The sequence below is a fragment of the Arctopsyche grandis genome, chromosome 5 (assembly GCF_051622035.1).
Source record: "Arctopsyche grandis isolate Sample6627 chromosome 5, ASM5162203v2, whole genome shotgun sequence".
NCBI lineage: Eukaryota > Metazoa > Arthropoda > Insecta > Trichoptera > Hydropsychidae > Arctopsyche > Arctopsyche grandis.
The window spans coordinates 21,836,430-21,848,435 of NC_135359.1; the positions used below are offsets into that span (position 1 = coordinate 21,836,430).

General features: G+C 38.3%; 2 protein-coding genes across 3 annotated transcripts; one reads left to right on the forward strand and one right to left on the reverse strand.

Moving 5' to 3' along the window:
- Positions 1–1,223: 1,223 nt before the first annotated feature.
- RpL36A (ribosomal protein L36A) lies at positions 1,224–2,739 on the reverse strand. 2 transcript variants are annotated; one of them, XR_013260597.1, is made up of 3 exons: positions 2,585–2,698; positions 1,805–2,471; positions 1,224–1,619 (listed from the first exon to the last, which is right to left on the reverse strand). XR_013260597.1 is itself a non-coding variant. In XM_077430918.1 (3 exons), exons 1-3 carry the CDS (start codon positions 2,585–2,587, stop codon positions 1,261–1,263), a joined length of 315 nt encoding a protein of 104 aa, XP_077287044.1. In that variant the 5' UTR covers positions 2,588–2,739; the 3' UTR covers positions 1,224–1,260. The 2 variants fall into 2 exon arrangements, 1 of the variants encoding a protein (XP_077287044.1); XM_077430918.1 differs by having other exon boundaries at positions 1,224–1,398; positions 2,298–2,471; positions 2,585–2,739.
- A 2,191-nt stretch (positions 2,740–4,930) lies between these two features.
- On the forward strand, positions 4,931–7,494 carry LOC143911855 (uncharacterized). Its single transcript, XM_077430919.1, has 3 exons — positions 4,931–5,716; positions 6,601–6,766; positions 6,849–7,494. The coding sequence occupies exons 1-3, from the start codon at positions 5,612–5,614 to the stop codon at positions 6,902–6,904; spliced, it is 327 nt and encodes a 108-aa protein (XP_077287045.1). The 5' UTR covers positions 4,931–5,611; the 3' UTR covers positions 6,905–7,494.
- The last annotated feature ends 4,512 nt before the right edge of the window (positions 7,495–12,006 follow it).

Consider the following 12,006-nt stretch of genomic DNA (forward strand, 5'->3'; position numbering starts at 1 on the left):
AAAAAAAACTAACAACTCAACACGACTTAATAACAGTCGATTTAAAGTGATTCATCTCTAAATGATAAATTATTATCTATTAGAACACAAATTTTGGACATAGCTTTTCTTATTTAAGGTTAATATTCTAATATCAAGACTTTAATTGAAATTATTTACATATACAATACTTGTAAATGTTTGATTTCAACCTTGACTGTCAACATTTGTTTTGTTTTTTTTTTTATATTTGTCCCATTGACTAGTCGATGTCCACTTGGAGTCATAGACATCGCATCATTCTACTATTATAAAGTTGAGGCTCCACCGCAATAGAGTTGAGTCATTTCCAGCTAGGCTTAGCTTCGCTCAAGTTGCAATTTAATTTCTATAATTGAAGCTCCACCTTGAATAAGAGTTTGTAGTTCGACTGATTGGTTACGAATTTCAAATGAAGCGAGGTGAGGCTTCACCACCCCATAGTATTGTATCCCACACTAATCTCTATAGAAATTCCTTTTCAACGGAGTTATACTTCATCCATTATTTCAAGCTGAACTCCCCTCTTTTAGCTGTTCTTCAGCTAAAAGAGAGCTGTATTTCAAGCGGAACTTCCGCTTAGTAAGACCAAGCTTTAAATAAGGTTAATTTGGATGGATCTACTCCGTTTGACCGATTTTCGTTTTCTCAACTCTCACAATTTCTCAGGTTTAATTTTATAATTTAATAAAAATAAAAATTTAAAATTTTATGGATATACATATATACGTAAAAAATGTATTTTATCCAATCATTCATTCTAGTTTTTAATATATACAAATTTATGTATAATATATACATTTTATGTATATACAAATTTTTTATGTACATACCATACGTAAAAAATATATTTTATCCAATCATTCATTCTAGTTTTTAATTAAAAAACTATTTATTATGCTACCTTAGCTTTCAAATTACTTATCCCTTTAAAAATTCATTCAGTGGGCAGATTAGACTAAATAAATTGAAATTTCAAAATCATTTAAATGAAAACTTAAATCCCAATCATTAAAACCCATCATAATATTCAAATTATATTATGACTACCATAAAAATATCATACTCTTGATGTGTCAGATAATGTGTATGTGTGTATTGAATGTAAATAGTACGAAATTAGGTAAGCATATGCATAGTGAACTTAACAATCCTCAGTAAAAAAAGTAATCTTAGGTGAAGGAAACGAAATTAAACGAAATAAATGCGTTTAAATTATGTTTATTATGTGTAGCTTACAACTTAAAATTGTATCATTTGTCCTTTCCTCTTTTTGTCACCACCCAATTCAAAATGCTTGCAGCGTTTGATAGCGACTTGCGATCGGAATTTGCATTCGGTACATTCTAACCTGAGTACAATCTTCTTCGTAGTTTTAGCCTGAAAAGAAAATTAAAAGTTTAAAACAGGAAATTCAAAATAAAATATCCTTTAAATTATGACTATCTCAAAAACAATATTATGAATTTAGAGCATGTGTACTACAGTAACCTCAAACTTGGGGGGAGGGGAGATATAACATTTAAAATGGTAGAATTGATTCAGACAATGATTCAAAATCGTAACTGTAATCCACACCAATCAAACTATTGAGAATATTAGTTTATGATCATAGAAGTAGAATGCATAGAATGGTCATTGTTAACAAAAGTATCGTCTAAAAGCGAGCCATCGAAGAGAGAGACGCGTCAGAAGAGAGACGAAGCTTAGCAAACAATGAACAAACTCTGCCGCGCAGAGTTTTTGTAGCAACATTTTTGGAGGCTGAGAGCGATTCTACTTCTATGTTTATGATGAAATAGACTTGAAGGAAAGAATTTCGTCGATCAGTTTTATTAGTGTACATAAGAATTCCACTTTGATTAATATTAATTCTCAACTCAAAAATTCACCCAAGTGTCGCAGACGAATCAAACAAGTAGTACTTAACTTTAAAAGATATGGCGCTCGCGTAATTATGGTGCATAATTAATTAGCACGTTTCTTTAACGACCTTTCGCTGACTATGAATCGACCATGATCAAACTGTACTGAAACGTAATCACTCGACTAGTGTGGATCAGGTATTCAGATAACGAAGATTTAGCAGATTTTCTATCACCAGATACCCCACTATTAAACCGGAATAAGCCATCAGCACGTTGACTGATCCCATTGTATGTCTTTTGAATAGCCCATACAAAGAACCAAGTGCACCTTTCGACAGTGTTGACAGCTAGCTTTGAGGTTATGTGAGATTGAAAATAAGGCGTGAACTGTGGATGTGTTGATTGGAATACCTTCTTTCTGAAGATTGGTTTGGTCTGACCGCCATAGCCCTGCTGTTTGCGATCGTACCGACGACGACCCTGAGCAGCCTGTCGTTCCTTGGACTTCTTATACTGAGAGACCTTGTGGGGCTTATGGACCTTGCACTTCTTGCAGAAGGTGCGCCTCTGCTTGGGCACGTTCACCTGTGGACAGAGGAAACATATAGCAAAGCTTTCATTAGCGAGGATATTTGAGGGGGCGAAGGCCCCTTTCGTCCGATGTATTCGGATTCGTCGTCACCATCGTCGATACCCACCATTGTTGCGGCTACAGCGACCGGAAGAAAGGAGGTTGACAGCCAGCGGCCAACACGCGAGTGCAGATTTGGTCGCAACAACGTCGATCGCTACCCTGTCCCTCTAGAATTGATATATTTTTTCGCTGTGACAACAATTGATTCGATTACTATTTCTGGAAATATTCATATATTCATAATAAAATTTGATTCACTTGATCAAATTAATCGTAGTTTTATTTTAAATAAAGTTAAAATCATTGAAATAAAAAATATTTTTTTCTTTTCTGCTAACGAAATATATAAAAATAAATGTCACATAATTGACAATAAAATGTTTAAATGACATATTTACTTGATTTCATTTAAATTTGCACTATCGGCAGGGCTTTTTTTTAGTGCTGGAACTAATTTTTTCTAAGCTTACGAAAAAAAATTGAAGTAGCTTGTCCTATGCCGAATTTTGCTATTTTGACGAATTAAATAAATATAGATTGTCATTGTGTATATACGCACGAACATTGTTTTGTCTAATTGATTTTGAAACATAAAAAATACCGGGAAAAATGGCGCCAGAACGCCGTTCCACCGCAATTAGATACATGTATTTTTTTATTAAATAAAAGCAGATTTATTTTTTTACTAGGATTTTATTTATTTAAAATTTGCATATTTATTTTAATTTTTTAAATCTTATGTATAAAACATAAATATACTGTTAAGGATTAAAAACATTAATCAATGGTGCAAAATCATGATTAAACTTAGTATTAACTTCTTTTGAAATTAAAAATTATACTTAGCATATTTTATGTAATAATTGTATTGAAACTGTCGATGAATCAATATCTAACTAAATTTTTGGACGAATGGTGTGTTATATAAGGTTTGGTGACTATTTCATACAAAGCGATCTCACACACGTCACTAAAATCTCGATCACGGAATACCTGGCACTCAAAAATTCTATCCACCAAGATTTAGCCACGCGAACTATTGTACTAACAAGAATTCGAGTGCCAGATATTCCGTATTTGCGAAATGTGTGAAATAATCGGTTTGCCGTCATATATATATATATATATATATATATATATATATATATATATATATATATATATATATATATATATATATATATATATATACATATATGTGTGTGTATATATATATATATATATATATATACACACACATATATATATATATATATATATATATATATATATATATATATATATATATATATATATATGTGTGTATATATATATATATATATATATATATATATATATATATATATATATATATATATATATATATATATATATATATATATATATATATATATATATATATATATATATATATATATATATATATATATATATATATATATATATATATATATATATATATATATATATATATATATATATATATATATATATATATATATATATATATATATATATATATATATATATATATATATATATATATATATATATATGTATAAATATCTATATGTATACTTACTTCATACTCTCATATTTTAAAAAATAAAATAGAAATCAAATACTTTAAAATGGAATACGTGAAAAGTTTTCTTTACCATTTCATTTTTAAGTCAAAAATTATACCAACATTCATATAAAAGTATTTATTAATACAAAACAAAAATATCGTTACCTGTATTATTACATTAAAAGTCTTTTCTTACTAAATTAAACCAACAAATAAATAAATATAAATTTCATCACCAAAAATTATGCCCTTATATTTATGTACGTATTTACATTTATACGTATTTAAGTAGTTCAATACATTCGTATATACACAAAGTACATATTTTCAAAATTAATGGTTTACCAAAGATTTTACTCATTTATTAATTTTTTTATTCACAACATTTTGAAGAAATAATGAATCATTATCATTTGATGTTAGTACATATGCATACAATGTAAAATATTACAGATGAACGTGTTATTTTGTATTGATTTTATCAAGTCGTCATTTTTAGCTACTACATTATTGACTCAATACGTTTCAGTTTTTAGGTCATCAGCATTGATCGTCATTACGTTAATGAAAGACGGAATAAAGTGAATCGTCTCGATAGGGTGCATTTTATCTAATATATTTTGAAATTTTAGGCATTCAAACAATACACGATTTTGAAATAAAGCCAGCTGAAACTTCATTAAAATTTCAATTAAAACTTTGTTATTAAAAATTTTTAGTATCGCAATAATGTAAGTATATTTCAACCTGTAAAATTCAAAATTTTTATTCAAATGTTTGTTTTTACTTAAATACATATTTATGAATGAAATTGTGAAGAATTAAAAGTATAAGTTTTAGTATACGAAAGATTAAGCTAGATGGAAATTCACCATGAAATTTGTATCACCGGCGAGATTTATAGAAGTGTATCATTTTGGCACACATCCGGACGACGCAATTTGACCGACAAACGATGCATTTAAAATGCGCATCCGTACAAGAGAAAAATCGTTGATATTATTCAAAGATCGCAAAATACATCAGAAATCGAATCGGACGTTCAATGCGAGCCGCATATTTTAAAGGACGAGATATGACAACGTTCATTCGAGAGGAAAACGGTCCAGGTTTTTCAAATTTGCCGCGCATCCGTGTTGTTTACAACGCCAGATGCCGATTGGTCGAGTGCGTTCGTAGCCTCGAAGGCGTCGAATCTCGGAACAATTATAGTCTCGAAACCCTCCTTTGCCGATTGCGATTCAATCGAAAACGCCTCGGATTGAAAAAGTACTTTAGCAAATGTGATCAAAATCAACAGAAGAAAGTAAAAAATAGGATAAACATGGGAAAAGAGTCGATTAGAGGTCGAATTGAAGAGGACGCGTTCGACCAATAGCGGTGCTTTGGGGCGAGCCCGCGCCATGTCGCCGTTTGAACTGAAGCAGCGCGCAGTCATAGTCGGACGTTCGTAACGGACGGTCGCGTGCATCAGAATATACAAACGCTCACGCTCTACCTCACCCTCACCCACAAACCAAAATGAGCGCGAAGGAGAATAATAGCGAGGTAGCCGTCGAGAAGGGAGCCGAGGAGAAGGCGCCAGCGGACAAGTGCGACCTCAAAGGCACCAAAAGACCCAGCGAGGTACGTTTCGTTATTCCCGCGTCCCGGAATCCCCCGATCTACACCCAACTTCCGATTCGGACCAGACCCGACGCGCGCGCGCGCGCTCGCGATTTCGCTCTTTTCGCTTGTGCGTGGATTTCGAAGAATCACGGCTCCAGCTCTGGCCGGCCGGTCGCGTGACGACGCGTGACGCCGACCGGCATGACGCCACGCAACCCACGCCGCTGGGGCGGAGCGCCTCGCAGGGCCCCCACCCACCCACTCGCCCGCCTCCGCCCTCCCCTCTACGGAGCGTCCCGCGGCCGCCTCGTCGGGTCTGGAGCGGCGCGTGACCTTGATCCGCGGAAAACATGGCGGGAACGCGAGTGGCCCAAATCGATCGGGCGGATGTGGTCGCGGGTGGCGGTGGGAATGGGCGATGGGGGCGCGGAGGGCGGAGGCCCGGCGGGAGCGGAGGCCGCGTGTTTTGGCGCGCCCCCCCTCGCCCCTCCGCCGCCCGCCGCCGCCGGCGTCTGTTTTGAGGTTGTGTTCGAGTCGGGCTATGGCGGGACGGCAACGGCACGCGTACGCACACGCGTACGCACACGCGTACGGGTTCGTGTAGTAGTAGTAGTGGGTGGGGTGAATGGTGGGGGGACGCCTGCGCCCCCCGCCGAGGGCGCAGCGCCCGCTCTATTTGGAGCGGCCGCGTGCGCCATTTCTATTATGAAAGCGTCTCGTACGTCAACAGTTAGCACGCCGTTTCGCCAATTCGCCAATTTTTTACTTTCCCCCCATTGCGATATATGTATGCAAGGCATTTTCGCGTTCCGGTCGTTTGTTTGTTGTTGTTGTTATTATTATTGTTCTTTGTGTCGCATGTGGTTATTTAACGGTATGGTGTAACATTTGTTTGGTTTTAGGACAAGACCCCTGAAGCGAAAAAATACAGAAAAGAAGAGAACGGCGGAGGAGGTGAGCCCGAACGCATCGCCGATTTCGCGGAGGACGAAGAAGAACCCGAAATCGAGGAAGAGGATGAAGAGGACGACATCGGCGAAGGCGAAGAAGACGAATTAGAAGGAGAAGGTGCGCCCGTCTCGTTTTCGTATCTTTCGCAATGTTTACATTACAACCCACTTAACGCGGTTTTTCTTTTGTATCGTTGCAGATGAGGAATTGGAGGAGGAAGACATGGGAGCGGAAGAGGAAGAAGAAGACGCGTAATACGTTTTAGAAATCAGTTCGGAATTATCAAAGACTCCTTTTCACGGTGTTTGTGACATTTGTGAAGAAATATGGTGATTTTTCCCACACGTCCTTTTCAAAAACTCCACTTCCTTCGAGTGCGCACGTCCCCGATATATATTTCAAGCTGGTCGATTACGACGAGCCCGTTCTATGGTCATAATTTTGAGTTAATTTTGCGGACAGAGTCTGCGCCTCTAGCATAATTCTTCGTTAGTAATGAAATTTTCATTATGACGCTCGAAAGTAGTGGACTTTTCGACGAAGGTACGTCTGTGGGTTACAAACTTTTTATATATATTATTTAATGACAAAAGTGTTTTTGATTGCTGTTTCGTAATTTAAATACCATGCAGTGAGACAATTGATAGCACGTATTGTCTACTCGTTCACTAAGGTTCAATCAGCGTTATCGTTTTTAGTATGTTTTCTACATGAAATGAATTATTTTCCAGTGGGTATTTTATATTCAGTGTACAGAGAAAAAAAAAAGTATGAATTTTGTATGTATGTACTGTTCGCATAATACCAAATCCACTGGTCGTTTTATTTACATATATAATATATATGATGTACAAATGTTTCGAAATAATGTAAAGTTGGAGAGAAATATCCTTCATCCCCCCCCCCCCCCCTAAATAATTTAACTTCAAAAAGACCTCGACGATTCTTGTCAAATTTTATTTAACTTCACTATTTGTTTTTAACGGTTGTCGGCAATAAATATGTAATTGACAGTTTTCACTAAAGTAAGTTGTTTTTTTTTTAAGTTAATCTTAGAGGTAAGCGAGAACTAGAGATGTCGTGTGTCACTGTATGTATGGTCATTGACATTGTAATAATAGTGATTAATTTTGTCCATATTGTAAAATTACGTAAAGTGGACGACACGCGGCTTTTACATGTTGAAATCTCATTCCAACTCGACCGAAATTATTCGCGCATATTTTTACATAAGAAATTCAACACATAGGAAATTTTTGTAGTTATAACTGTACCTCTCTACAATTAACGTTTAAAATATAAAACTTTGTCTTCCTCGTGAGAGGGAGACGACGAAACTCTGTTGGCTTTTACTACTCTACTCGACCTATCTTTCCCTTTCCCTTGTCCTCTCTCTTCCCCTCCCCGCAAATGGAAGCGTCGCGCGCAGCTCGCGGGCCTACGCGCGCCACCCCTGCCCGCCAATGGCCGCGCTATTTGCGGCCCCTCTGACGCTCCACTCCACTCCACTCTGACTCGACCGACTCGACTCTACTCTACAGGTGTCACCGACGCTCGCTTCCTTCCGCGCTCGATTCAAGATCGATAATCGTTCGCTCGCTCGCTCACTCACTCGCCCACTCTCACGCACGCACTCGCTTCGATAACCGACTCGGGAGGTGTTTGCTTTGGCGATAGGCGTTCATTATTTCGTTGCCAGTTTATCTGCGCGATAGCGTTTGCTGCCGGCCGGCTGCTCCACCTGCCCTTTCCCTTCTCCTTCCCCCTCTGTAGCGCTGCCTGCATCTGCCCGTTCGTCCTTTTTCATTCATTTTGCAACTTTTATGCGAGTCTCGAATTATGCACGACATTTGGGCGTAACATCTCTGCAAATTAACGGGTAAAATTCACTCATTGTGAATAATGTGCGTGCCGAGAGTTAGCTGTGATTAGCAGCGTTCGTTTGTTGGCACGCGGCTATGAGCGTTCTCGGATTTTTGCTCTCGCAATGCATTCAGTTTTTTCTACGCTGTTATTCAATCGAGGGTCCGACTAATTGCGTTAGACTGAAACCCACTACACATTTCAATATTTCTTATTGAAGTCAAACAGCGAGTCAGGATTCGCATTTGGCGGTAGATAATTTTACTTTTCAAAATGTTGCAAAATAATCAATTGGCTTATTTACCTTCTGAACATTAACTTTGTAGTAGAATACTATATCCGGAAAATTTTGTACTTATTTCAACATAAGCTTATATATAGGCTTCTAAGTAGGACTGCCAGATTGGTTGATATCCAAACCAGAACATTTTAATTTAATTCCCCCCCGGTCGGTATCTCTGAACGATAAAAGGTAAATAAGCAGCTATCGAAAACTGGGACATTCGGTTGTCCGGAAAGGTCCGGTACTTTCGAGACGCTGGGATCAGAGGCGTGAAACCGGGACAATCCCGGAATACCGGGACGCCTGGCAGCCCTAATTCTAAAGCATGTTTACTTTGTACTCTATAGTTTTGTTATTCGGCGTCATTAATGTTGTTGTTTGTAATGAGCGATCATTGTTATTACTAATAACTTATTAGAGTAGTTTTCGCCGGCAACTTGGAACTTGACCAAGTTCACTCTAGACTTTAAAGCTCGAGTCGAGAAATATTTAAAAAAAAAAACTGATTTGGAACGAAATCGTAAAAATAGAGGGCTTTTCGAGGGTGTTTGTATGGGAAAAGTGGGTCTCGAGGTTCAAAGTCGTGGTCGAGGGTCAGTCGGTGAATGGGTGGGAAGAGTGTAAAATAGATAGCGAATATCGATCGATTACACCGATTGCCAACTGAATAGCGGTGTTAGGAATCGCGTGCGAGTCGTTGCGAAACTGGTCTAGTGCGAGTGCGTTCGGTGGAATTTGCACCGCGTATGGGAAGATGTGAGCGGTTCTAAAAATGAAAGTCGGCACGTGTCGGGCACACGTTGCGTCACGTGGTGCGGTAGCCGTTCACGTGTTCCCGGTCAAATACGAATATAAATATCCGCATCGGAAGAGACGGCGCTCGTCGGCAAAATGGCCGGCAACGTTTCCGGCTGATGGCTAGCGGCCGGTTTCCCCGCGTGGGTCGGCGCCCATCTTGGATCGATAGCTATCGCCCGTCACCTATTACCCGTCGGCCGCCGCGACCTCTGCTGATGACGATCGCCTCGGTTATCGCTGAAAAAATGCGCATTATCACGACGCTCGCTCTAATTATGGAGATCCCAGCGACGTGGCGGCATCTGGGTCAAGCTAGAGATAACGCCGATGCGTATCGATCGTAAATAACGGGCGGAGATGCCCGTAGAAGTACAAGTCGCAAATGTCGACCATGGCGGCCGCCGGTTACGTAAGTGGGGGGCGACAGCGACAGCGATGGCGATGACGATGACACGAGGACGAGGGTGAAAGCGGGGGCAGAGTGGAATTGGAAGCGGAGATGGCAGGTGCGCCCCCTCCCCCCGTCGACTCAAGTCGTAGCCGGAAGCCGTTTCCGTCCGACCATAGACAACGCGCTCCGCCGACGGCGACACTCGCTCTCCTACATTACACATACTATATTATAACCAGGCTCATCCGCACATTTATTGTCTATCAAACATGCCCCTTCTTGAATGTCATCATTTATTTAGCCGAGGAAACTTACAAATTATTCTCTGCATCGAAAAACTCCGAATGCGATTTGTTCTTGCTGTGAAATTAGTAGGCCTTGTGCTGAAATCGTTGAGATATCGTTTAATTTTCAATAATTGCTGATTCGTTGATCCAAGCCAAAGTTTCATCAAAAATAAATCAATTTCAAAAATCCGAGTTTGAACATTGCTTGAGATCTGGAAGTAAAAGCCTCTGGTAAACTGTTATGTTATTGTTTCAAAGATTAGGAGAAATTCATCGCATGTAGACACTACTTCAGATTTGATCATAAAATGTACTCCAGTATAGCTAGTAAACTGTCATCTAGTTTTGCAGTCTAAAATATGTGAAAGTTCTTTGTCAAATGCAAGAGAGATCTTTAAAGGGAAGTACCGCTTCTGGTCGATTTGAAAAATAAATAAATAAATGAAAAAAAAGGCTTTTCAAAAAGCAACACGAAGTTTCAGTATCTTATAATTAGAGGTAGGACTGAAAGTGCTTTTTCCAGGAAACAGGGCAATCATAGAAATGAACAAAGCACGACGAACAATGAATGTCGCAAAGTTGGTCCGCTCTACTTATTATTAATAATTATTAATCACAGTCGTATCCACGGGGGAGGTGCATTGGAGTCTTGCCCTCGCCCAATATTTTAATGAGCAGCCTTTTGAGGTACGTATGTCACATGATCGTGATTGAATTTTTTGAACGCCCTGAATTTGCAAATGTATATACTTAAACTTTATAGGTCAGTGAAGTCGACCAATAAAGCTCTTTCGTCAGAACGAAAAAGTTGCCCAGCAATATATAGCAAGGAAAGCAATAGCACTGGAAAAACTGCACGGATCGGTGATCATTGGTCACAAGTCACTAAAATCTCTATAACGGAATATCTGGCAGCCGAAAAGTCCATCATACTAACGAAAATTCGAGTGCCAAATATTCCGCATTCGCGGTTTTCATAGCAAAAATTGTCTGTGACCACCGCAGTGTGACTGAGAATCCAATTACCAAACTGCACATCACTGCTGTGGTTCGGTGATTATTGCCCACAAAGCTCGCCCAAACGTCTAAAATCTCTAATGAAACATCTGGCGGCCGAAAAGTTAATCATACTAACGAGAACTTAAGTGCCAAATATTCCATTTTCATGGCTAAAATTTTCTTTATGCGATCGTAATGTACGTAATAATCCAATTATCCACTCACTGCTGTATTTAAAAAAAAAACTTTTAAACCTTTGGTAAGGACGCCTGCGTTCCCCCCCTCACAAAGGAACTATGGCTGTGCCGTTAATGGTGTTGGAATTATCTCCAAAATGTACAAAATCCCAAGGTAAAAATTTCTCACTATCACAAAACTTTGTAGGGACATGCTCTGGGTTGCTTTGGCTTAAAATTTCCTTTTATTTTGTAATGTGAGTTTGAGGCGTCTTGAGTTTAGACAACGTGAATTAAAGTGAAGGAAATCCATCAAAATGGCATATTGATTCTACGATAAAGCGTCCACGAAAAAATATTCAATGCAGAAATGTTCGCAAGTGAATAAGGTTATATATTTAAAAAAAAGATTGTAATTTTCCTATTCTACATAATTGAAATTGTAGATAATATTTATTAAAACAAAAGATGTTCGGTGATTTATAATCTATAAATTATTATATAAAAATCATAATATGTAGATTATTGTGCTTTAAAAATCACAAGAACTGTAAAATTGA

Excerpts from the sequence above, each read along its gene's own strand:
- RpL36A (XM_077430918.1), bottom strand. Across the intron at positions 1,399-2,297 it reads AACCAATCTTCAGAAAGAAG|GCTAAAACTACGAAGAAGAT; the intron begins GTATTCCAATCA and ends TTTTCTTTTCAG.
- LOC143911855 (XM_077430919.1), top strand. The coding sequence starts at position 5,612 with ATGAGCGCGAAGGAGAATAATAGCGAGGTAGCCGTCGAGAAGGGAGCC. Across the intron at positions 5,717-6,600 it reads GCACCAAAAGACCCAGCGAG|GACAAGACCCCTGAAGCGAA; the intron begins GTACGTTTCGTT and ends GTTTGGTTTTAG. Across the intron at positions 6,767-6,848 it reads AGACGAATTAGAAGGAGAAG|ATGAGGAATTGGAGGAGGAA; the intron begins GTGCGCCCGTCT and ends GTATCGTTGCAG.